Genomic DNA, 26,615 nt, shown 5'->3' with positions numbered 1-26,615 from the left:
CCAACAGCCCCGGGAAGCCCAACTGCCCACCGCGGACTAGGTGTGTGAAACACTAGTCTAGCGGCCAAGGGAGTCCCTAGCATGTCCTGATCGGGCACGGGAAGGATGTGAACTACGTTAGAGGACGAAAGGCCGATACAATTCAACCGACGTCCCTCCCCCTCCACAACTTCCCCAGCCCCTCCTCCGCTAGGCCATCTACAGGGACAAGAGTGGCAGTGACGCCTCCCAGGCCGGGCCCTCTGGAGACCATCACGCAAGCGGGGCTCAGCCCTGAGTCCCCACCGCTGGGGTCAGCTCTCTGGACATCCTCGCTCCCTATTCCCAGACATATGCTCTGACTTGGGGATACCTGTACTCAGAAGCAGCCTGTTGCCTTCCTGCCCCCACATGCAGGCCCCCCAGCTCACCAACGATGAGGCGCTCCGTGTCTGGAAGTTGCTTAAAGAGCTTTCTGAAGTCTTCATTTCTCTGCTTGTAAGTGGGGCTTAACACCTGTGTGACAATGGCCGAGGTTAGCAGCATGTTCCCAGGTTCGCGGGTTGGGGAGGAAGGTGCGGGACGAGCGCCTGCTTGCGTGTTTCAGGGCAAAGCTGAGGCTCTGTTGCGCCAGAGACCCCAGGAGTTAGGCAAAGGGGGCTTGGTACGGAAAAACATGGTGGAGAGAACTTGATGCTGCAGAAGGCTTTATACCCAGGGTCCGTCAGTGAGAAAACGTCAAACGTATTAAGCAGGGCCCACACAACATCCCAAGTGGACAAGGCAAGGAGGGACAGCTCTGGGCTAAGCACCACCGTGACAGTGAAGCAGGCCCAAGGGGACCAAGGGGACCCCCCAGCCCTACCCCCCGGCAGGACCCAGGATATGACGGTGCCCAGTGTACCCCCCAGAAGAAGCTGTCATCATGAGTAACACAGTTAGCACTTGGCTGTGTCTGAACTTCATGAATGGAAAAAAGAAATCATGAAACGTAAGACTGGTACAATGTTATGTCAATTATAGCTCAATAAAACTGGTGGGGGTGGAGCGAGGAATTACACCTTTACAAAGAGTGGACTAAAAAAACCCCATAAAACTAGTACTAAAAAAAAAAAAAAAAAAGCACACAAGTAGGGAATTTAAAAGCATATCTTGCGGGCTTCCCTGGTGGCGCAGCGGTTAAGAATCCGCCTGCCAATGCAGGGGACACAGGACACATTCCTTGGACCCATCAAACTGATACTGAGGTATCCACAATCTCAGTGGTCCCCTGGCCTCCCGGAACAGACTCCACACACTGAAAACCCTTGCCTGAGCACCTGACTGTCAGGAAGTTCCTAATCATGACTAACCGACCTTGCAGAGCTAACGTGGAGTGAGATAGGACCCTGCATCAAACACTACCATAAGCCCTTCACAACATCCTCTCATCTGACCACAGGGTCGGTTTTACGATCCCGTTCTAGACGCGAGGAAGCTGAGGCACAGAGAGGTTAAGCAACATGCCCGAGGCACGCGGTTACTGAACGCGACTGTGGAATATGCACGGGGGCGGGACAGCTCCGGGTCTGAGCCCTCACCCTGCACTGCCTCAGGGTCCTCGCGCCGAGAAGGAAACAACAGGGATGCTCCAGCCGGGCGCACCCTCTTGTGGATGAGGTGTTCACTTATGCGGGGGGCCCCCACTAGCCTTCCATGCCTGCAACTGGGGCATTTTTGGGGTTGGGGGTATAGTTTCAGTTTTGCAAGTTCTGCAAATTGGGTGTACAACAACGTGAACACACTTAACACTACTGAAATATATATTTAGAAATAGCTAAGATGGTAAATTTTATGTTACATGTATTCTACCATAGTTTTTTTTGGGGGGGGGGGCCGCGCCATACGGCTTACGGGATCTTAGTTCCCCGACCAGGGATCGAACCCAGGCCTTGGCAGAGTGAAAGCGCACGGCCCTAACCACTGGACCGCCGGGGAAACCCCACAATTTTTTTTAAAAAACGGTATCAGTCAAGTCGGCCTTTAAATTTACAAAGTTCCAATATCAGCCTGAGGACCAGCCTACCAGGGGGCTCCGGACCCCGTTCAGTTGAAAGTGGACATCAGGCATCCAATTGCCTGCAGCCTGGAAGTCCTCCCCTCCCTAAACGTTCCCTCCGTGGCGCTCTGTCGCCCCTGCTTCTCTCACATCCAGCGGGGACTCGGACATGGACAGAGATGCAGGCGCAGGGAGTCTGGCCCTAATCTCCAAACCGCAGGCAAGCGGAGGGAGCCGCCCTCTCCTCCCCTCGGAACAAAGCCGCGGCTGTGGGGAGCCGAGGGGAGGGCCCATCCAGCCCCGACCTCAGAAGTCAGCCAGTCCTGCGAGGGCTGCCTCGGCGGGGAGTAGGAACTCCTTAACCCAGGCCCGCGGGTCCCTGCCCCCGATTCGAGCAGGCTGCCAGCGTTGGAAGGCAGGCAGGCTCGCCTCCAGGAGTCTAAAGTACAGAGATCTGAGTTGGCCCCGCCACCTTCTTGACGCGGGAGACCGTGACCCTCTCTCCCTGGCGCCCTCTGTGCTCTTACAGCCGCCTCCTCTGAAGGGGAGGCACGGCTCACCTATTTTCATTTTAAATGGCCCAAGACTTCCGGTCCAAGGCTTGTCAAACCCGGGGCCCTCTCAGGGAGCAGGGCCCGGTGGAGAACGACAAGGGCGCTGCAGACCTGTCACACGGCGCAGAGGAGTGAGGGCGCGCACTCACGGCTGGGATTTCCTCAGACCCGGGCCGGCAGCAGAGTTCCTCGCCGGCAGGTCCGTGCGTCAGTTTCTCCAGGCGCCGCTGCAGACGCTGGCTGTCCTGCTCCAGCAGGAGGCTCCAGAGGACCCCCGACTCCGTCAGAGATTCCATCCCGGGCCTCGAACTCCGACCCCCCACCGTCCCCACAGGATGCAGCCAGTCAGTCTCGCCCGGGGTTGGACGCAGAGAGGCGGCCTCTGGCTCCTCGGCAGCGGCTCCGTGTGACCCTCGCTGGCCCCCTTGGTGCCCCTAGAGCCCGGTTCCCGGCGCAGAGCCTCACGGGTGGGAGGGTGCGGTCAGCAAGGTTCTCGGGCGGGCTGGCCGGAGTCTCCAGGGGCCGGGCTCTGCCTCATCGCACGCGGCTCCCAGCGTGGCAGGTCTCCAGGCTGCGGGGGACCCAGAGGGGACGTGAGGAGGCCCCTCCTCCGGGTCAGCGTGGACAGCCGCTCCGAGGGGCCGGCTGCGGCCAGGACGCGGAGGACGGGGCAGGTGCACGGGGCCGCCAGAGGCCCGCCCCGCACAGTAAGTGCTGTGGCTCACGGCTGGTCTGAAACTCCAGGGAGGTCGGACGCCCAACTCCCCAGCTCCGTCCGGCCTGTCCCGTAAGGCAGCCCGCTCAACGTGCAGTGTCTGCTCTGGGCGGGCGCTGGTCGCTGTGACTCACGGTCCTCACCCAGGCAGCGTGGCCACCGCTGGCTGGGGCAGCAGGGCCTGCTCCCCCACCCCACCCCCCACCCCCTTTCCTCCCAGACGCGCTCCTGCTCCCGCTCCTCTCGGCTGACCGGCAAACAACTTCTTTGTTAGAATCGCCCGTGGCAGGCGGGAGGGGTGGGGAGGCAGGGCGGGTGGGCGGGCAGGGCCGGAGCCCTACACACGCTTCGAGTTACAGGATCTGGGTGATGGTACCGGCCAACGTCCTCCAGTAACCCCCGGCCTAGCCTGGCCTCCCCAGCAGATGTTTCCTGCAATGGAAAGTAGCTGGCCAAGGCTCTGTGTCGGGGAAGGGAGGGGAGGAGGTGCCAGGGGCACTGCTGTTGTGATGAAATCTGAAATGTGAGACCTGAACGGCCAGGGACTTCTTGGAGACACAGTCTCCCCTCACTGGCCCATCCATCCACCAACTCCCCCCGAAGCAGCAGCAGCAGCAGCAGCAGCAGCAGCAGCAGCAGCAGGAGACTTGGAAGTTTAACTCATCCCGTTTCAGATGTGCCGCTGGGGAGAAGCTGAGGTCAACAGCTCCCAGGTGCACGGGAGGCATTGCCTTCCTTCCCAGGGATGCCGGGAGGGTGGGTACCCACGCAGCCTCTCAGACCTTGAGGGCCAAGGAGCCATGCTAAGAGCAGAGAATCTGGGCCAGCGCCGAAGGAGACAGACAGGCTGCAAGGAAGCTGAGACCTCTGGAGAGGAAAGAGAGCCAGGCCAACGAGGGCAGGAAGGGCTCCAGAAAGAGAAGCTGGGGGCAGAGGTCAGACAGCACTGGGGCCAGGAAGATTGGATTCCCAGGAAAAGTCTGACTCTGGAGAAAAACGGGGCATCTCCCTCGCCCTCCCCAGTTCTGCCCGCCTTGCCAGGAGGGTCTCCAGGCTGCACACGAGGGAGAACGCTGCATCTGTCCCAGGAGTCTCAGCTATCGATATTTGATGCAGTAACGCTCAAACTGTACCGCACTTAAAAATGATCTAACCATCGTATTAAAAGTATAGATTACTGACTCCCAAACCCCAAAATTGTGATTCAGAGGAACCTGGGGTCTCCCGGTTAAGTCGCTTTGGAGGAAGAGCCTGAGTCCTCCCCCAAGCCCCCGTTTGCGTCTCACTGTGCACACTCCGGACGCAGCCACCTCCTCCGCCCGTCTATCAGGCGGGGTGATTCCTCTCTCAGACTACCATCTTCTCCAGGAAGCAGCTAACGCCTCCAACTACCTTCTCCAGCACCTGGCATGGTGGGTTTCAAGTCTCCGCTGCTCAGAAACTATTTACCAAATGAATGCATTCCTTTTAAACCTCTTACACTGTCCCTATTTACACAGCATCTTGTGTGTACACATCCACACACATCCCCACTCCTACAGGCATGGCTCCTCAGCACCCAGTCCCTGCCAACACTCTCCAAGCCATGTATCCGAGGCTTCTCTCTGCCCTGCATCGGCCTCATCGTCAGGAGTGGGGTAGGAGAACTCAGCAATTGAGTTTTTCAGGGTGACCGGAATGCTTCTCTCCTGGGCCTCACCAGACCCCAGGATCTGGGCAGTGCCAGGACCCAAGAGGGCTGAATCCGTACAGAAACTCCCTGGAAACATCTGAGTATGGCTGCGGCCAGATGAGGGGATGACTGTTTGGGGTCCAATGTGGTGAGTCAGGGGCAGGACACACCCGGAAAGATAAGCCCTGGGAGATGAATCTCCGTGCTCTCAGCCTTTGTCTCCTATGCCCCCTCACAACTGCCGCCGGGCAGGGCAGCGGGCAACTTCCAGCCTGGGGAGAGGGAATGGGCCCCAGGCTAAACATTAACTCGATGGCAAACACTGGGAGCTGGGACCAAGTGGTACCCCTCCCTGGATGGGGCAGCGCGAGGGAGAGGGTGGAGGAGACCAGGAGAAAAACAGATGGATCCTGGTGGAACACTGGCCTCACCTAGGAAGAAACCAATTAAGAACCTCAAAGGAGACGCTGGACTTTCAACCAGATCTGGGTAGGGAGGAGCCAGATGTGGGATAAGGGGCAGTGGAGATGGGGGAGGTGACCCAGCAAAGGAAGGAGAGAGGTTGGGTGGGTGACAGCCTAACAGAGAAAGGCAGAGAGGAGCGGGCCTGGGAGTGGTCTCCCCTGGAGACAGGGCCACTCTGGACAAAGTTAAGATAGCTGTCGGGGGCACGGGGATCCATGGGTAAATGACAGAGGGGAGCTGGATGGAGGCAGAGGAAGCAGAGGCCGTCCCCGAAAAAACAAAAACAAAAAAAAAAAGAAATGGGCTGCCAAGGCGTCCTCAGCAATGCCTTTCAGCGCTCACTCCCACTTTCCTCATTGTCCCCCATCATTCGAATTTCATTCCTACAAAACTTCGTCCTCTTGTTCAGTAGTATGTCTGCCAGGCCCGTCTGGTCATTCCGCAGGGCCGGCACCATCCTCTTCCCCACTGGACAGCCAGTATCCCCAACGGGGACCAGCAGGCCACTTGGGCCCTGAAGTCTCAGGGCAGCCGCCAGGGTCTGGGCTCCCATCCTCTGACCTCAGAAACCTTCCTTTCCCTAGGTTGCCACGGAGATGACTGACCCTCCAGGAAAGAGGTGAGGCAGGTGAGGAAGCACCTTTGTCCACCTGGAGCACTGGGGAAAAGACTTCTGTGACGTGCCTTCATCCAAGATGCGAGAGCCCACTGCGTCCAGTGGGGCCATCTTTGGGGGGCAGGTTGCACCCCTCCTGCCCCTGACTCTCCCCTTGGTTCCCTGTTTCTGCTTATCCTTCCACCTGTGTATCCCCCCAAGCTGGGGGCCTTCCTTGACTAATAAGACTGGGATAGCCAAAGGGGGGTTCAGGGGCAGTAGATGTCATCAGGCCTGGCAGGGACTCAGGCAGACGGCCCGGCCTTCAGACTCCACTCTTGACCTGAATATCCCTGGCTGGAGACCAGAGGCTCTTGCCTCAGTCCTTCCACGTGTCCCTGGGGTCCAGCCACCTCCCTCCGTGGGACCCACGCTTTATAAAGGCCAAGACGTTTTGTCATCACGGTGACAGTTCCTCCCTGGCTAGATAGGTAAAAGTAAAGTGCAAAAGAGAGGCAGCAAGAGGGGGAGGCTGGGGAGGGACGGGCGGGGGAGGGTTGGGTGGGGGGCTTCCTCTCACATCAGACCCAGGCTACTCCAGTGGGCCTGAGGTGTTCTCGCAACAGTCGGCAAGCCTGTGCTGACCCTCCCTGTCCTGAATCCGGCCAGGCAATTCCAACTGTCCCTAGGGCTGGGGACGACAGATCCTTTGCTTATCTGAAGGATGTCCAGGGCCAACGATGGAGCCTCAGGCAACAGAATAGCCGGAGAGCCACCACCGGTGTCAGGAGAGGGATCAGAGAGGGCTGTCGCAGACAGCCATCAGCCTTCCCGATGGTCAAAGTCCAACCCCCTAGGCCAACACAGTGGTGAGGTAGGAGGACCAGGCAGATCCAGGGAAAACAGAGGACCAGGTCACAGCAACAGGGGCAGGGCAAGGGCCTCCTGAGAAACCAGGAATGGACTGGGGCGGGGGGAGCAGTGCTGGGGAGTGGGGGCGATGAACTGAAGTTTCCTGATGGGGGTCTCTGCACACAGCATACCACAGGAGTGCAGGCCCCAGAGGATGGGGGCACCGCACGCCCGTGTGCACGGGCTCAGGTGGTTCTGAGCTCAGGCAGGGAAACTCCCAGGACCTGGCTTCCCAGTGGAGCCAGAGCATCCAGCCTAGGAGCACAGCCACGCTCAGGCGGTGCCCACGGATAAGCACACTGGTACCATCAGAGTGGGCATTCATGGGGGTGCCACCTGTGTGAACACGCAGCATCTTGCTTCCTCCACAGACACCCAGGGGTGGACCAGCCCAGAGCCGGGGCATCAGCCTCAGGACGAGAGCAGGGCTTTACTTGGAAGAGGGGGGATCCCGGTGTTGCTTGAAGCCGGCCTCTCTAGAGCTCTACCCACTATGGCAGCTGATTACCCTCCGGACGTGAAAACACATAAAGAAAAAATACCAAGACGCAGCTCCGGACATCTGTAGCCCAGGCCGGCTGGAGGTCCCCCCTTCAGCTCTCAGCGCCCCTCCACCTGCTAGCTTCTGCCGCTTCCTCCCATGTCCCCGTGCCGTTTCTCTCTCCCTCCCCCACGCTGGTCCATTCAGCTCCCTGTCCCGACCACAAGTCAGGATGTCCACAGTGGAAGTCCGGCAGGGCCAGGAAGAAGGCAGCACCCAGGGGCCGGGTGGCAGACACAAGGGGCCACGTCGGCCTGGCAACCCTGGATCGGGGAGCAGGGGACGCAGGAGGGCAGCAGGAGCACATTTGTGGATGGGCCCCACGTCTGGCATGGCTGAGCTTCCAGAAGAAGCCCCAGTGTGAGAGCGGGAGGGCATCTCTGAACGCTGCTCAGCAGAGCCCCTTGTGCACCTGGCCTCTGTGAGTCAATGCTTTGTGCTGGGTGCAGAGTCAGTGTCTCTGGAATCCATCTGGGGTGAGAGGTGGAGGGTGAAGGGAGACAGCCTAGGATTAATGGAGGGTGAGGGCAGGAAAGGCCTGAGAACCGGGTGGGTGCTGGAGGACGACTGTATAAGGAGATTTACGGAGCGAGTGACGGTGGGCTGCTCCAGCACGTCTCCGCTGCAGGTGGAATCCACCAGGAAGCAGCGCTCGGCCACGCTGGGCTCCTCTGTCTGTCATTTATCCGCCATCAGAACGCCTGACCTCTGGCCCCATGTGGCAGCTGGCCTACCACCACCGTCCAGCCAAGCGGCGGCATCTATTTCTAGCCTGTGGCTCTGCTGAGGGCTCAGACGCCAGTTCTCCTCTGTGGGGCTGAGGGAGAAATTAGGAGTGAAAGGAGGGGAGAAGTGGGGTGGTGGGCAGGGTTGGGGGTGGGGAGTAAATCTGCTAGAACCAGAGAGGGAGAGAAAGCCAGCCAGGAGAAGGAAAGTTAGAAAGGAGAGCGGCAAACAGAGGTGCAGAAAAGAAAACGGGGGAGTCAGCGAGGAAAGGGCAGGCAAGGATTCAAGGGAAGGAAACGTGAGACGGAACAGAAAAGCTTGCTGGAAAGAGGAAAGGAAAGAAAAGAGTAGATAAGAGGGAGAGGGTGGAGACTAGCAGCAAGGATGAGGATCTGCCCGTCCAAATCTGGTCGATTTAATCGTCTCCTGGGTCTGCAGCCACGTGTTCCCTGTTCCCCTTTGAGGCACTGATTTTACAGTGCCCCTCGGGAGGGTGGAAGATTTTGTGACCGAAAGGATGCTGGAGGCCCCACCCACCCCCAGGAAAGCATTCTCCATCCCCTCTACCTCCTCCCACACAGAAGGAGCTCCTCTCCCCTCCAGGATGTCAGCTCTAAGCCACGGGGAGGCCACAAGCCCAGGTGAAGATCTCTGTGGGTCCAAGGGGGGCTGAGGGGGCTGAAGTCCGGCTTCTCCCACCCACAGGCCACCTAAGCCCTCAACTCCCCTCCTGCCGGCACAGCCCACCAACCTCTGCCTTGTCTGTGCTGGGTAAGGCTAAGGCTGGGAGCCATCAACCCTATCTCTGGTTGGCCCCCTGAGCAGCAGGTGGGAAGCCACAGGGCTGACGGACACGTGCTTGGCTTTGGGGAACTGCTAAGCCCTGTGGGAAAACACCCTCCACACAGTGATTCTGGCCCAAGTCCCTAGGTTAAACCCAAGCCTCTCCCCTCCTCCTCCTCGCCTTCGCCAGAGCGTCCTCAGCGCCTGTCTCTCAGGCGCCCGCTCCGGCACCTTCTCCAAGTCCACGCAACCTGTTGCAGCAGGGCCTGGTGTTAGGGGAGCGGGGAAGATGCGTCCACGTGACCATCAGGGTCAAGCACGGGGAACAGCAAGCTCAGGGATGAAAGACAGTGACCTGAGACCGGGCCATGGCTGCCCGTCCGTCCACTGTGCAGCCGCAGAGGTCGGAGCACGACCGGGCAGGCCGCTGAGACTTCAGCAAGCTGCTCTTCACGGGAAAAGTTCAAAACCCTGTGGCCCCGGCTCTGTGACCCAGAGGATGTGGCCTCTGCAGGGACTGCTTACTCCACGATCGGCTTCCACGGAGGAGCGCCTGGCTGGACACTGCAGGGCTGACCCCAGAGCCGGGGATGTGTTCTGGGAGGAGTGTGCCCGTGGGGCTACTGAGGGGACCCAGGGGCAGAAGTCACATTCCGTTACATGAGACAGCCTCGCTACAAATGGGCAGCCTGTCTGGCTGCTTTTTCCCCAAAATGTCTTGGTTAAGGGGAGGAAACCTCGGCCCTAAGTTTAGGCCCCAGGACTGTCCCGTCCCAGAGTTCTGTCTGGCCCTGCGATGCCTCCCCAGCCCGGTCTTCTCCTTCAGGGCTGGAGGGCCCTTGTCGGGGATGCTGGCGGGGGACGAGGCAGCCCGTCCCTGCTTGGTATCTGGGAATCGAACCCTCCCTCACCAGCAGTCCTGTCCTGCTACAGAAGAGAACCACGGTGTCTGGCTTTTTGAGGGAGGGGGTCTGGTCAGGGGAAAAGCCCACCTTTCTAGGCCCCTACGTTTGCCCCAGCCCACAGGGAAGCCACGCTGAGTGCCCCCCCCATGCCTCCATCCCCCGAGCGTGGCCACCCCCCACCCGCCTTACACGTACCCAGCAAGCAGAGAAAAGGGATACTTACATTATACCAACTCTGGCTTTTCTGAAAAAAACAAAGTAAAAGAGAAGCAACGTTAGTCAGGGAGAGACGGTGGGAATGGCCAGAGCATTCCTGGCTCCAGAGGGAAGGTTACACAGACAGCGGAGGACGGGCGGGGAGGAGGAATCCCAAGGCAGCTGAAGGCTCCCCGTGTTGTTGCTCAGGGTGGGGGTCCTCCTTTCTCAAGACAGCTCCCGAAAGGAGGCCCAGGGAGCAGTCCATGCTGGAAGCCCCCGCGGCTGGGATGGCAGGCAGCGCAGCACCAGCTAGAGCTCGGCCGGAAGGGAGCAGAGCCCATCACAAGGTTCTTCTGATGGGGGCGAGGGATGCACTGCAGGTATCCGAGACCCGGTCCCCGGTGGGCCCTGATCAGAAGCAAAGTACCCACGGAGACCAACACAGCCGTCCACCCAAGTCGGCCCCCCTGAAAGGCAGGGTGGGACCCTCTGGTGTCGGGGAGTCAAGGGGCTGCCTAGAAACTTCCCTCCAACTCAGTGAATTCCTCCTTCTGCCCGACTAGCTGATCACATAAGTGACAGTGGCCAAGGAGTGGTGCGGGGGGGGGGGGGGGGGGGGGCTGTGTGTCGGGAGGAAGGCTGAAGCACATAATTGCTAAAGGTCCTTCCCGACTTCATGGGGTTAAAATTCAATGCCAACAAACCCCGGTCCGTCCCGACTCCAGAATTCGGGTGCTCTCCATTCCCAGCCCTGAGCAAAGGTAACCAAGTTGTTTAGGGAAAGAGGAGGAATGGCTAAGAGGAGGGATGGCCTAGTCTATCTCCCATCTCACTGGCCAGGAGTCCTTTATACATACACATCCCACTTGGAAGACAGACAGACAAGCAGATAGAGACAAACAGACAGACACACACACGCACACGCACACCCCTGCCCCATCCCTTCAGGGGCTGACCCAACAGGTTTGGATTGGGTAGACTGGGGCTGGGGTATTTTCAGTTTTAAAATGCTTGCCAAGGGTGTATAATTCAGGAAGAGAATCACTGGGTAGAAGGAAGCTTGGCCTACAGGTCCACATCTTAACTATAGGCACACCTTGTTTTACTACGCTTCATAGATACTGCATTTTTTACAAAACGAAGGTTCGTGGCAATCGGGCGTCAAGCAAGTCTACCGACACCATTTTCCTGAGAGCATGCATTATTTTTCAGTTAATTAAAAACTGTATTTTTAATTATAATTTAATTAAGTGTACACTGCTTTTTTTTTAGACATAATGCTATTGTATACTCGACAGACTACAGTACAGTGTAAACATAACTTTCATATGCACTGGGAAATCAAAATATCCACGTGACTTGCTTTATTGTAACATTTGCTTCACTGCGGTGGTCTGGAACCCAACGGCAGGCTCTCCTAGCTATGGCTGCATACGCAGAGGTGTGGCTCATGGGCACACTTAGCAACCTTTATCCCGCCCACCTGGTCTTACAGGGTCCCTACTCCTAAGGGAAGAAGGTAGGCGTGGTCTCAGGAGGTCTGCTGTGCGGTGTCTGGAGAGGCGGGGGGTGGGGGGTGGGGTGACTGCAGAGGTGAAGGCCTGGGCGTGAGATCGCCCCCCTCGCTGGCTCTCCCATCCCACCGGAAGAACTCTGTAGAGACCTTCACTCGGAAGAGGAAGCGTGTCAGCAGCGTGGGTGGTGCTACCTCTGAGTGGCTTTGTTTCAACCTCACACCCTATCTCACTGGCCAGGGGGCAGATGGCAAGGCAGGGGCTCAATCCTCCTCGGCAAGATGCTCTCCTTGGTCGTTTCCCAACAAAGGCCGTCACCACGGCCCCATCCGGAAGTCACGTATTCCCACCACAGCCTCATCTTCTCCTCCAATCCAGAGGGCCTAGCAGGTAAGGGGCCAAATCCAAATATTCAAAGCCAACTGTTCCACCACTGAGGGAGAATGGGAATCGTGGGCTGAACATGAGCCTCTAGTCATCCTGGAGGAGAGCGGATGGGGCAAGGAGGCTGCATCGGACCCTGCCCTGCACCTTAGAACATCTTAATTCTTGGGTCCCCATTCTGAGATCATAGGGCACGAGGCTGTGCAGGTGTCCATGAAAACACCTCTCTCAATAGTGGAAAAGCACGCTCTAGAAGCTGCAGAGCTGAAGAGCGACAAAGAGCCTACACCAGGGAACCTGGGCTCACCTCTGACTAGCTGTGTGACTGAGACCTTTGTGTGTGTTACTTGCTTGTGTAAATACGTGTTCACAAGTGCTGCAAGGTCAGACACACAGAGCGAGGGCCTCATTCCCTCAGCCTGAGACTCTGCCCCGATCCAGCGCTCTGTGGGCAGCTTGTTACCCATCACCACTGAGGGTGTCCACCCCTCCGGCCAAATCCACGGCAGCCCCTGGGAACAGCCATGTGGGTGTGAGTCTCCCCGAACTCAGTTTGATCTCCGTGGCTCCGCTTTCCAGGACTGAGTCCTGGAGGAGCTGCTGGACCGGGAGGGCCCAGCTCACGGGGCAGGGAGGCCAGGGAGCGGTGGCCCCGGAGGCTAAGAGGGGTTGTCCAGTGGCACTCGTGAAGTCTCTGCCCTGGTGGGTTCTCAAAAATGTCCTCCTGTGCAGAGAGGGCCAGAGGCAAGGGAAGAACAGAACGAGGGAGTGGGGCGAGGGCTTTCTGACAGGTGACAGGTGGATCTGGGCAAAGCGGGAGGACGGAGTCAGGAAAACTGCCCAAAGGCAGAGCTGCTGGGACAGGGCTGAGCCGAGCAGGTTTCTAAACTCCTCGCCGAGGTCTGAGGAGCAAGCACCTTAGGGACTCCAAGGCCCCTGGAGACAGACAAGTTCCTTACATGTCCCCCCAGTGCAAAAGCCCGGGAGTCTGGAAGATGGGGCGTGGGCAGAGGAGGGACGGAGGGGCAACTAGTCAGGAGTTAGGGGGAAAGAACAATTTCTTACTTTGATCAGGTTAAGTCTGTCATACTGGAAAGGAAACCACAAAAATTAGGATTGAACAACTGGGAGAGAGTCAAAGGGGAAAAGGCGTGCCAGAGCCACAGAGCCCGCGACACCGCACACCCAGCGCGGGGAGGCACAACGCCAAGCGAGGACCTGCCTGGGCTCCCGGGCACCGAAGCGCCCGGTTCCGGAGCTGGCGGAGCAGGAAACGGCTGTGGGCTCCCCCTGGCGGCCACAAGCCAGCACTACAGAGCGGAAGCTGGGCGGTGGCACGAACTAAGGGGTTCTGGAATAGACCTGGGCCTTGATGTCTAGCCCAGGGCTCTGGGCAGGGCTTCCCCGGGCAGGGCCCGCCTCAGCAGGACAGCTGCAGAGTCACAGGAGCGGGGCCTCGCCGGCTACCTCGTCCAACCCCAGTGTACTAACCCACAAGGAGATGGGGGCGCAAGAGACGGGCAGGCAGACACTGTGAGCGAGGCCTGGCTTCAGGGAGAAGGGGCGGCACTCTCCAGCTGGCCTGAAAAATATGAGGTCACCTCCTCTAGGGCACAGGACGCAGGGAGCAAGGTGGCCTGGCTGTGAGAATAGTGGCAGTAGCTCTGGCCACCAGACCCCTCGCTGTGGTTGCATTCGGTCAACCTGAGAAAAGGCTCCACCGGGGGAGGGGTATCCCCACCACAAGACCCCCCTCCTCTCCTCACCTCACCCCTGCAGCTCTCCCTCGCTCCCTGCTCCGGGCCCTGACCGCGCAGAGCCTAATTCCTACGCTGGTCCTCTGTGTCTTCTCTGTCCCGCACGCACATTTCCCAGACCAACCACGGCTGCCACCACGTCCGCCTGGGGTGGCAGGCCGCCCTCCCCGCCACAAGTCGGTCCTTGTTAACTGCTGTGCTGTTGGTCGGTGACGATGGTCACGGCGGGGGAGAGGACGGGACCTCCGTCTGCAGCTGATGGGTTCAGGCACTGCCTCTCCCAAGCTCTTCTCTGGGAAAGAAATCCTGGACCCCACGGGTCACCGCCCCCTTCAGCTCCTTAGGAAAGGGGCTGAGGCACACTCTGGGTTCACGCTCAGCTCTTGGCCTCTTCCTGCCCCTCCACGATCCCACTGGGAGTGCCAGCCTGGTTCTGTGCACCTGCTCCCCGCCTCAGACGTGAGCTCTCCTGCCTCTGACTTCACTGGAGCGTCCCACCTACTCACGTGGTTCTGAAGGTCAGGTTAGGTTTGTGGATAATCTGGGCACAAATAATCAGGGTAATCTGTGTTTCTTCTCTCCCTTCCCAGACTAGACGCTGCCTGGGGGTGGGAACCTGGTCTTCATACTGTACCTTTCTCAAGGAAGACCTACCATTTAGGGGTTTTTAAAAATCCTCATCACTGGCTACTCCCCTCAACCCATCACCTGACCAAAAGAGGCGCTCCGTCAAGTGCTGACTTAAGTGCTGTCGACTATAAATAAGTATTGCTCTGCCCACTGAGTGCCTTGCTCGGCACAGGGGTAAGAGGGTAAGGAAGCTTAGAGCTTGACCTTAGGATGGAAAAGTGTGTAAACGCTGTGGGCAGAGGCAGAGAAGTGGAATAACTGGATGCCCTGGCCCGCTGCATCCGCCCTCTCCCCAGCCAGAGGCGTGAGGGGCTCAGGAGGGGCTGACGGAGGTCATCTCCAAACCCCGTCCCCAAAAGGCCTGCACCTGCCGAGCCCCCCGAACCCACAGGGGCCTCCTGGGGGCCTCCTCGGGGCGGGCAGAGTTCCTCCTGCCCTGCCCACAGCCAGCAGCTGGTGGTTTAAAATCCTCAGAGCGAAGATGTAGCCACTCTTTTCCCCCTAACCCTGTAACTAGTGCTCATACCTCAGTAACGAGAACAGCTGTGGAACCCTGCTCCTCCCCAAAACCCGGACAGAGGCTTGAGACTGTGATCAAGCCATCCCTCAACTCTCTCCTCTTCAGGCGGTAGCCACCCCTTTCCCCCGTGGGTATCATTTCCTGAGCCCTGCTGTTGTAAAACGCCTATTATTCACCCTCCATTCCCTCCAAGTTCTCCTCAGGCCTCTGGAATGCTGGGGTCCTGGGCAGACTCTGCCACGGGCTCCCGGACCTGGTTGCATCTGTGCAGGGCCTGAGCAGGGACAAATCTCAGCGTCCACGACCTCCCGGGGCTGGTGCCTCGCCCTCTGAGAGAAGGCTTCTCCTCTGATCACCAGCCCGGATCCTAAGAACACCACGAGCCCCAGGCTGGACGGTGGGTGGAAGCATTAAGGGGCGCTCAGGCTGAGCAGCTCTCGGCGGGCAAGCGGAGGGAAGGAGCGGGCCAGGGTGAGCTCCTGGGGTCGCTCTTACTACACCAGGGAACTCGTGTAAGGGAATTCGTGACCCTCAATCAGCCCGCCTGGGGAATCAGGAATCACCCACCAGAGCGGGTACAAGGGGGTATCAGGACCTGCAGCCCCACCAGATTGGGGGTGGGGGTGGGGGCTCCCTTCCCCAGAGGAATGAAACTAAGCCCTGGCAGGACTCTGCTTCTAGATGGCACCAGGTACGTAGGGAAAGGACGCCCAGCCGAGGCAGTGTTTGGGGCGCAGGCAGAGACACAGGGGTGGGGGGCGGGTCTGGTCTCCGACTCCGGGTGCAGTGGGAATGGTCCGCTCAGTGACCTCAGCCAGCCTGCCAGGGGCAGTGGGGCCGGCCCTTCTGGGAAAGGGGCCAAGCAAGACGCATGGGCCAAGATGGGCGGGGGAACGAGGGAGGGGTGCGGAGCACTACAGACAATTCAACACCGGAGGGGAGACCAAAGACAGAGACAAAAGATGGCTTACTTTTGAGAGGCGCTTGTGAGACTAAGACCATGCATGCAAAGAAGGTATTTGGGAGATGGGGGGGGGGGGAAGAAGAGGAAGAACAAGAAATCAAACGACAAATTCAGGTGGGAAGCCAGCTCCCGAGCCTCCCGGGGTCCCCTTCCCCTCCCCAGGGCCGGTGAGTCCAGCAGGTAAGAGAAGCTTTTGAAGGAGCATCTAGGCAAAGACATCTCCTGCTTCTTCCCAAAGGACTTAAGGGGGTGGGCGAGAAGAAAGTCTCTGGGGACCACAAGTAGCCCAGTCCCCACAGGGCTTATTTTATGCCCCTCCTTAGGCAAAGGGTCGGGGCTCAGGTGGCAACTCTGACACACCTGGGAGGGATGGTGAGTCCTGTCACCGTCCTCTTGGCCGGATGAGTACCAAGCAGGTTATTAGCAAAGGTCAGGCAGGGTAACGGCCAGGGCGGAGGTTAAAACGGCATTCCGCAACCTTCCCTGAGGACTCCCTTCCTGGCGCTACAGTTGTCCCCAATAATGTTCCCTTCTACCCCAAATTTGGAAAAGGTAGCAGGGCTAAACAGATGGCCCCTCCTGACCCCCAGAGCACCTCTCCTCCAAGCCTCAAGGCCCGTGAGGCTCCCTAGCCCCTAAAGAGAGATAACGGTCATTGCGGAGTCATTTTTCCAGCTCCCGGGGGCCCTCTCGGAGTGCTTAGCTGAGAGGATACAATTTACCTAGGGTCTCCCCTGCCGGCCCCGCCTCGCCTCACTGAATCAAGGCTATGTCTGGGACACTAGGGGCCGGCCAATCACGTCAGGCCCCTCGATGACGGGGTTCTCAGCCTCACCGTCGTCCCCCCAGTGCCAGCCTCCCTGCAGCCAGCTAATGAGCAAGGACAGAGCCCCCGGCGGGGTCCGGCTCACCTTGGAGTTCCTGCCGCCGCTGCGGCCGGACTGCGCGGGGCAGCTGCGCTGCACGCCCTGCTCCGGCGTGGACGGGGACTTGTCCGAGGAGTGATCTGAGCCCTTCTCCACCATGGTGTCTCCGTCCGGGTTCTGGGGCGGTGGCGAGCGAGACCGCTTCCGGAGGATGGGGGAGCAGGCCGGCGTGCTGCGGTTGGAGTTACTGGCAGCGCTGCAGGGGCAGATGGAGAGAGGGGGCGGGGTGGAGAGGGAGGAGGAGGAGAGACAAGCAGTCAGTGACTGAAGGCCAAAGACGGGTCCCAACGAGCCAGCTCGGGGAGCCAGGGTTCGGGGCTGGGGGAGAAATAGGGAGCAAAGGGCCCAGCTATGGACTTGCTGCACCATAATACTCCTGCTGGCCAGGAGGGGGCGGTGGTGTCCACGTGAAATGGAAATAGCAATAGGAAGGGGTAAGTAGGGCAATTAGACCTGGAGAGAGTCGTTCAGCCAGCCAGCCATCCGACCATCTGTCTGTCCGTCCATCCATCCATCAGATGTTGTTAGGACACCCCCGCCCCCCCATTATATGCCAAGAACTGTCTAGGGAACACAGAATTTAAGATCTGAAAGGCTCATCAGAGATCATATCAACACTATCAGCTCATTTTATACATGCTGCAAAATCCAGTTTCTACATTTGGTTTTGGAGATACTTGCCCATAAAAATAACAAAAATAGTCCCACTTTCCACAGCACTCACAACATATTATTTCACTGGGTCCTTAAATCATTCCACCAAGGTAGTAATGACAAGTGCCATAATTCCTATTTTTAAAATGAAGACCAGTGCATGGCAAAGAGAATCAAGTGTCCTCTGATCACAGAGGGCTTAGAATTCACTTTGCAAAAGGTACCTCGTACACCCCACCGTACCAAATCCCCTCACGTCAAGGCTTATATAAACTGTGTAAATATTTAGCTTGTGTTCTTAATGGACTAGAGGAGATGAAGAAAGGAAGAGGAGAGGGAAATTAAGTGCAGTTAATTTCTAACAGGTGTTTGCTTTGCTCTGAGAGAATGGAGGAAGGAAAGAGACGGGGGAAGGAAAGGTTATGGAGGAAAGAGACAGGAAATGGGAAGGAAAGCCCACATGAGACTGGAAAGCCAAAGAAGCACGAGGGGTGGGGGTGAAAAGCCCAAGGCCTGGCACAGGGCAGTCAGAGCTGGGTCGGGGCTCTGGGCACAGCAGGGTCCCAGGAAGCACCCTGGGAGGCTCATCCCCACCTTCCCTCAGCGAGTGGAGTGCAGGGCGGGGAACACTGCCATTTGCATGAAGATCCAGCTGCAACCTCAGATGTCCCATGGGACCCATCTGCAATGAAAACCACGCCCCTTTCAGCAGAACCTTCCACCTGGGGATCCTTGGCAGAGAGAAAAGGAAGGAAGCCCAAAAGCCCAAACCAGCAAGTGCGGGAGGAAGGCAGCAGTGGGGAGAGGGCAGGGCTCTGACTTTTTGGAAGGAAACGGATGGAGAGAAAAAACAAAAGGAAGACCAGAGTAAAGGAAGCCAAACGTGACCAGAGGCCGTATGGGGACACGTAAGGCCGAATGTTTTGCTTTATCCCCAAACAGAATTCGAGTTTGGAAACTCAGTTATAATACCAACAACAACTGTGATTTAGAAAGCGGCTCTTCAAGTTCTCACCCCGCCGCCAACATCCTTATCCTCTCCGACTTCTGAACTCATCCACTACCATCTCCAGCCAAACCCTGGACAAAGGAAGTTACGTTCTTCTCCCTGGGCTGGAAGAGCTGGGCCTTAGAATAGCGGCAAGTGGCTCCTGGGACCCGTCCTGGGGCGGGGGCTGGGGGCCTCGGGATGCTCCGAGGCGCAGAATCAGGCGCTCACCTCTCTGGGGGCAGCCCCCCCACTTCTCTCGGGCCAATCTCAAGCCACGGCCAAACACTCCAGGGCTGAAACCGTCTCCTGGCACTGCTTCACTGGAAGAACAGCCAGGACCTCTGCTCCTCACCTCAACTGGTGTGCTCAGAGAAGCGCATATGCCCGTCTCGGACACGCGGACCCACAGCCGGGCTCCTGTCTTTCCCCGAGACAAGGGACGTCCTCACACGTGGTGATTCCAGACCCAGGAATAGAAGAAGGAGCTCCCTTTATCCTTCCTCAAACTCTGAATCCCTGAGAAAACTGCCTGTTGAGGAAAGATTCGAGCAAGGGGTAGGCAAAACATTCCAACCGGGAGGAAACTCACCCCGACTGTCCAAAACCGCATGAATCTCAGGCGCCCGTGGTCGACGTGTCTAGGAGATGTCCTCCTCCCCTAGTGACCCCACATCAGCTGACCCTCCATATGCCACCCGACGGGTACCAAAAACTCTGCTTTCAACACTCCAGTCAACAGACAACTTACACTATCACGTGCCATTTTACTCTCTGTGCTTACAAGGCTGTTGATTTGGGTTGCTCTGGAAAATCTCTCCCCTTCTCCCTGATGACACACCTCTCTCTTCTATTCCTCTTCCTGTCTCAGCGGCTGGCTCCTCCCTTGCTCCTCCACCTGGAATTTAGTCCTTCCCCAAAGGTGGGCCCTCCACCCCCTGAGCCATTTCCTGTTTTCCAAGACTTCAACTATGCCTGGAAGCAGAGGACTCCTCTACCTGCTTCTGGCCCTGTTAGCTTCAGCCCAGCAACCTGTTGCCACCGCGACATTTCCTCCCAAGAGACGTCTCACGAGCACCTCAGATTCAAAACTGAGCTTGCCGGCTCTCCTCCCACCGCTGCCCAGCCCCATGGCATCCTCGTTTCCCAGTCTCTCAAGCTGCAAGCCCGTCTCTTGCATCTCACCCCACAAAAAGTGAGCCACTGAATCCCATCAATTCCACTTCCCTAAAGCTCCCATAACCCACCCTTTCCTTCCACCCCCAGGGCTCGAGTTCAAGCTCTCAATGCCTCCGGCCTAGACTTTTCTAATAACCTTCTAAGTAGTCTTCTCCTCTCCTTTCCTCTTTCGTGCCCATTCACACCTTTGTCCTTGAATCTTTCTAAATAAAAGCCTGATACTATCTTTCTGCCCCCTACTAGCGTTCCTATTAAAGCCCCAAATCCTCAGAATAGAATTCAAAGCTCCCTCCTGAAAATAATTTGACACTTCGCTAGATCGCAATACTTTCTCCTTGTGCTCGCTCAAAGGGTGCTGATCTTTCCGTCCAACTTACCTTCCCCTGGTTTTCTCAATACACATTCTTCTTCCCCTGCCCCCGACCTCCCCAACGGCTCACCACTTGGGCGTGAAGCGCGCTCTCTCCCTTCACATGTACCCAATGGAGTCCTGTTCATCCTTTAAGACCCATTTCAAACCCCGCCTTCTCCAAAAAGCTTTTGTAAACCTCGGCCACCACTGAACTGACCAAAGCATTTAACACTGTGGTGTTTAACCCTTCACTGGTGTTAAAGTGAAGACCTGCACAGTCCCGGCGCACGCCTCTGAGCCTCCCGCCCTGTAAGCAGGATGCGCTCGGCTAAGGCCTGCGGCGAGTCTCATTCTAGCGCACACCCACGGCTTTAACGGCCCCCAGGACCACCACAGCTCCCAAGTCTGCACCTCCAACCTGCAAATAGCTGTGCTTACGAATGCCTGGCACAGTGGCAAGCACTTATTAACGCATTCTCTCATTTAATCTTCCCAACCAACCTGTGAAGTATTAATGGATAGAACCAGTCCTGTTTCTCAGGCGCTACACTGAACGACTGACAGATTAAGTAGTTTGCCCAGAGTCACACACACACACACACACACACACACACACACACACACACACACACACACACACACACACGGGTAAGTGGCTGGCGAGGCCTAATCAAAGGTAGGCCTATCTGATTACAGAGCTTGCTCCCAGAACCAAGCGCTCAGTAATGTTTGTTTGCTGGGTGACGAGACAGGAGGACAGGTGAACAGGATTGAGGGGGAGCTGAACGGATGGAAAGAAAGGAGGAATCAACTTTCTGCCTCTAGCCTTCAATCCGTTCTCTATTTCACTGTCAAAACGAACTTTCCACAAAAAAGTAAATGGGTCGTTTTTGGCCCTCCTCTGCCCCTGGTTAGAGCCCTCTATGGTTTTCTATCTCCCTGGAATAAAATCTGAACTCCAAACTATGGTACAGAAGTTCCCCAACTGTCAACTCCAAGCTGCATTTGAAAGCTCCGGCTTGGCTACTCCTCCCAGGACACACTCGGCCTCAGCCATCAAGGCCTATTCACGGATCCCCTGCCACGCTCCCTCCCTCTTCCATATTGTATCAGTCTTTCGCACCCAACACTTAACACTCAAGACTAAGCCCAAGTATCACCCTCACGCCCCACTCCGTGCTCCACCTCCGCTCGGATCCTTCGCTAAACAAGAAGAAATGTTAGGAGCTACTACGGTCCCAACTCAGCAAAATCACAGCTAGACTCGTTCGATTCCTAAAACGCCTGTACTTTTACTAAGCTTTTTTATTTACTATTTTTTCCTTTGGCCACGCTGGGCGGCTTGTGGGATCTTAGTTCCCCGACCAGGGATGGAACCCGGCCCTCGGCACTAAAAGTGCCGAGTACTAACCACTGGACCGCCGAGGAATTCCCCCTAAAACTCTTTTAAAAGGCACTCCATCATCCTACAGATTCAGATGTCCTGCTGAGCAAATAAAACCAAATCTTATGAATCTCATAACCTGTAATACTGTTTTTCCAACAAACTCTACGATGTGTGTGCCATTAATCGGATCCTGCCACACTTATTAACAATAGTATTACATTATATTTCAAAATCCTTGGATTTTAAAGCTAAAAATGACCTTAGGTTTGCTGTAGAAAGAAAGGAAGACACGGATTTTGGAAGGGCTATTGGAGTAAGACCCCCCCACCCTTCCAGATTTCAGAATTAACATAGCCAACTCTTAACTTCACATATAAGAAACCTGAGAAATAGAGGTTAAAGGTTAAGTGCCTGGCCAAGGGGATAGGACTTCACATCTGGATCTTCTGTTCCACAAACATTTACTGAGCGCACCTGGCATAATACTAGGCGTTCAAGTTCATACTGATGAGTCAGAAGGATCCTTGTGCTTGGGACATTATCATCGGGAAGAGCTAGACACGTATTCCTCTCATTTTAATATAAGCAACAAGTGGTGTGACAGGAGAGAGGAAAGGAATCTCAGTCAGAGGTCAAGAAAGGCTTCCCTGAAGATATGGCCCTTGAGACTTAAGCTGTGTCCTTAAAAATGTGTCAGAGTGGGCCAGGTGAAGGGCGTGGTAGTTAGTAGGAGGGAAAAGAATGTTGCTGAAAAAAAAAAAAAGACAACCCACAAAAACCAAAACAACAGCACGAACAAAGCTATGAAGGCCTAAAATAGCATGGAGTCCACAGAGCAGTACAAGGAACTCTGTTTCTGAAGCATAACGTACTTGAGCGAAGTTTTAAGAGATTCTTGTCCTCATCACCTCTCCCCAGTAACAGGTCAGCTGAGTACCCCCCCAACCACCTTTAACCCACTGCAGGGGGCCCAGAGATCATTCACTCACTTCCCATCTCTCCTATTTTATTACTATTATTTTTTTTGATACGGACCAATTTTTAAAAAAAATAAATGTATTTGTTTTTGGCTGCGTTGGGTCTTCATTGCTGCGCGTGGGCTTTCTCTAGTTGCGGCGAGCGGGGGCTACTCTTCACTGTGGCGCGCGGGCTCCTCATTGCAGCGGCTTCTCTTGTTGCAGAGCACGGGCTCTAGGCGTGGGCTTCAGTAGTTGTGGCACGTGGGCTCAGTAGTTGTGGCTCGCGGGCTCTAGAGCGCAGGCTCAAGTAGTTGTGGCGCGGGGGCTTAGCTGCTCCGCGACATGTGGGATCTTCCCAGACCAGGGCTGGAACCCGTGTCCCCTGCATTGGCAGGCAGCTTCTTAACCACTGCGCCACCAGGGAAGCCCGATATGGACCATTTTTAAAGTCTTTATTAAATTTGTTATAATGTTGCTTCTGTTTTATGTTTTTTGGTTTTTTGGCCACGAGGCACGTAGGAGCTTAGCTTCCCGACCAGGGATCAAACCCGCACCCCCTGCAGTGGAAGGTGAATGGACTGCCAGGGGAGTCCCCCACCTCTCCTTTTTTTTTGCTGGGGGGGTACGCAGGCCTCTCACTGTTGTGGCCTCTTCCGTTGCGGAGCAAAGTTAACTGTTTATTCCCCAGGGATTGCAAGGTATGTACCTGTCGCCCCACCCCCAGAGGCTCCTTTCTGGCTCTCAGGCCACCGTGGGTTCCTGGGTTCCGGCCCTGGCTCATCCCCAATCAGACCCCCTCCCCTTCCCACCCCTGGACACTTCGTGTTCACTCTACGGTTCGCCCTGAGCCCAGCTCTGCCATGACCTGGATGATCAAACGTACGGCTGTCACAACTTCAGCGCCCCATACTGGTAATTTTTTAAAGACTGCCTAATACATTCCAGCGCACCCCACCCTAATAGGAAGAGCATTTAATCAGAAATTTAGAAAGCCAGTTTCAGATGAGACGTCTGTTTGCTGAAGGCCTGCTCGGGCTCTGCAGGGTCAGGGTCAATTGCCAGTGTGCAGCGTTGAGCCCCAGCTTTGCCACTTGCTGTGTGACCCCGGCCTCTAAGCCTTATTCTTCTCATCAGAGGAATGAGAGATACTAATACCTATCTCAGGGGATTGCTGTGTTAAGTGAAATAACGTAAGTGAAATCTTCATTGCAGTGCCCGATACATAATGAATGATCAACAACTATTTCTGAGCTGCTATTATTAAGAAGGTTTTTGTTCCTCTCTGTAAAAAGAGGAATAATTATCCTTGCCTTTTTTCCTCAGAGGGTTATATGGACATTCTTTGAATGCTCCCAAACATTACTTCCCAGAGGAGGGACCAAATCTACATGGGGTGCTCTCTTGAAGTGCAAAATCCCAGCCCCACGCCCACTCAATAAATGACAATGTCCAGGGGATGGTCTCATGAATCTGCATTTTAAACAAGCACCACAGCTCATGCTGATGCACCCCAAAATTTGAGAACCAGTGTTCCCAAGGACTAAACCATATAAGGATCAAGGGATAAGTGACCGTATCTGCCCCAGATGACAGAAACCTGCTTATAACTCTCTTGAGTGCATCAGCTGTTCAGTGTCCGCCGGGTGGGTGGACTCGCTGTAACAGAAAATCAGTTGAGCTTGTCAGAGGAAGTGCCAATGGAAGAGACCCCAGGTTTGCTGGGGAGTGGGCTTGAAGGTGTGGTTCTCAAGGTAATACTACGACTCAGCACACCTTCCTTTGGTGCAGGAGCCTGACAATTATCATCAGATCCCACGCCCACAGCCATGTGACACACACCGCTCCCCTCCCTGCCTTTAGTAGCATCTAGTTAAAGCTGATTCCGATATCCAAGCGCTTCCTAATTCCTAACAGCTGACTATTCTGTTATCTAGCTATGCCCCTCCCATCCCCATGCCAATTCTGAAGTTTCATCAGTAATCCTCCTCAGCTCTTTATAACAGCACCGCAAATATCCATGCAAATTAGCCAGCTCCACTTTGAATTTTCCCATAGCACGTGTTCCAGTGTCTGAGATAGGACGGCCATAGGTGTATTTGCATAATAGTTGCATGAAATTTACATGCTTCCCGCAAATGCCTCCATTAGATCTGTCCACCTAAACCGGTTCCAAATTCAGAGTTGACGAGGATTCCCTGAAGATGGTTGTTTTTCAATCCCTCTCTGTACTCCTGCTTGTCACTTAGTGTCTCTGTACCCATAAATCCACAGCACGGTAGATGGGGAGGGCAGACCCAGCCAGAGCTTTGCAGAGGAGGAACAACAGTCCAGATCACAAATCCCAGCTGGGCCCCAAATTCCCCCTGGGCCCTCCTCCTTGGAGAGCAAAATACCAAGTCATTTAGAAAAAAAAATTTCCCAGGCCTGCTTCAGTGCTTGTTATGATGTCCCGGAGCTCCAGGTCTCGGCCCCCTTTACCCATGAAAGTAAAACCACAGTCTCAGGTCCCCAAGGGATGACTGTTGCAGAGAAAGAGTCAGAGTCCTCTTACTGTTATGGACGGAAGCACAGGCCCATGGAGATGATGTGACTGTCCAGCAGGGGGTTGACAGGCAGCTGGACAGTGTGCTCAGCAGTATTTAAGTCTCAGTAGCTTTTTCCCCCCGCGCCGTGCTTTTTAGGATACTGGATGGGGTGGGGTTTTGAAAGGATGGAAAAATGTACTATTGTTCCTCCTAAGAGGAGCTCCTGGTGACCATATATAGAACTCACTCTCTGAGAGCCTATCACTTAGAATCTAAACCTGGCAACACCTCTGCCATTGGGTCCAATTCCTTCTCTTAGGGAGAAAAAGCCAGCTGTGCTATTTGTGCCAAACTGTGATTACCTGGTTGAAGAAAGGGGCCAGACAGCTTCTGAAGAGATGCCTTTTTGTCGTTGTTGGGGTTTTTGTTGGTTTGCTCGTTTATGGCATAGAGGTTCTCTTCCCAACTTACGCTAAAGCAGGTCTCGCTCAGCCGGTTCCAGCATGCCACACTTTGGCCTGGATGTAGCATCGTGTTGCATTTCAGCAAAGGGCAGGGAAGGAGAGGAATCCTGGGAGAATGCCTTTCTTTCCTAACACAGTTCATACAGTGCACCTGCAGAGCCTGACACTGAGCAGGCCTCCCTCCACTGCTGAAAGAGCAAGATTTAGAAAGAGATGAACATTTCTTCGCTCCCTCTCTTCTGTACTAGTAACTTGATGAAATGCCCTGGGGGCTTTCCAAGTTGGGCCTTTGGGTGAAATATACACAGTGTTCAGGGAAAGGTTCTGTCTGAAATTTGGAACCAAGAAGGTGGAACTAGACTGTTGCCAGGTCAGACCACGGGCAGAGACACCTTACAAATGGAAGCCTGACAGTTCTCCAGACTCACTATCTGGCCACTGGTCATCCAAACATTGGTTCACAGGGTCCACATGGCCCAGGGCCCACCCTCTGTCTGCACTCCGTCCCTCATTGGTCTCCATCTCTGTAGATATTGTGTAGATAATTCAGGGCGCTTCTTACGGCCAGGCCAAAGTTCCACGGACCCATTCTTCCTTCCCTATCTTGTTCAAGTACCTATGGAAAGCTATTTTTTTTTTTTTTTAATCTTACAAAGGGAATGAAAGGTGGCAGAGCCCATCCAAAACATCTGCAGCCAGCTGGCTAATTTAACACCTTCTAGGTACATACTAGATACATTCTCATTAGGGAGCTACTTAAGCCTGGAAGGAATTACTCGTGGGGAAAGTCTTAGCAGTGACTTCAGTTGCTGATGAACTTATTAACTGAGCAATTAATGAAAGGGCAAGGCACATGGAAAGTGTTTGGCCAAGGAGAAAGGTAGAAGAACATCAGTTTCCTTACTACTGGTGTTCTTGGTCCAGAGAGGTGATGGGTGAAGACAGGGCTGGAGCGCGGGCAAAGGTTGTCTGCCTTTCCAACACAAGCCAAGGAGAGATGGCCCATCACAATGGCTGCAGCCTCCATCCACCCTACTCCCCCACTCCCTGGCTCTCCTACAGCTTCTGTTCAGCCCAGAGTTTGGAATTCAATCCAGGAACAGGCATGACAAACACTATTTTTCATTTCCATGGAGACCAGGGCCCGCAATAGAACCAAGACTCCATGCCTGAAATGCCAAAACAGCCTGACCCACTTTCCCTCCTTCCTCTACAAAAACAAAATAAGTTTGTTTGGGTCCTGCCAGAGCTGAGGGAGAAGCCAGGGCTCCAGTTATCTCTATGGACATTTCGAAGAGGAACAAATGATGATAACCTTTGAAAACTCTG

General features: G+C 55.6%; 1 protein-coding gene across 15 annotated transcripts in view; it reads right to left on the bottom strand.

The window, feature by feature from the left end:
- The window catches only part of GRAMD1B (GRAM domain containing 1B), a 251,804-nt gene that overhangs the window by 29,038 nt on the left and 196,151 nt on the right, over positions 1-26,615 (bottom strand). For 10 of the 15 annotated variants that reach the window (XM_067039203.1, XM_067039204.1, XM_067039200.1 and 7 more), the window contains 3 exons: positions 16,764-16,974; positions 10,109-10,129; positions 411-495 (listed from right to left, as the gene is read on the bottom strand). In XM_067039203.1, coding sequence (XP_066895304.1) covers positions 411-495; positions 10,109-10,129; positions 16,764-16,974 — 317 coding nt within the window. Of the gene's footprint in view, positions 1-410; positions 496-10,108; positions 10,130-15,859; positions 15,881-16,763; positions 16,975-18,803; positions 18,953-26,615 lie in introns of those variants that run through there. The other 5 variants (XM_067039199.1, XM_067039202.1, XM_067039213.1 and 2 more) reach the window with 4 other exon arrangements.

This window comes from Kogia breviceps, chromosome 7 (assembly GCF_026419965.1).
Source record: "Kogia breviceps isolate mKogBre1 chromosome 7, mKogBre1 haplotype 1, whole genome shotgun sequence".
NCBI lineage: Eukaryota > Metazoa > Chordata > Mammalia > Artiodactyla > Physeteridae > Kogia > Kogia breviceps.
This window is presented reverse-complemented; position numbering and strand designations above follow the sequence as displayed.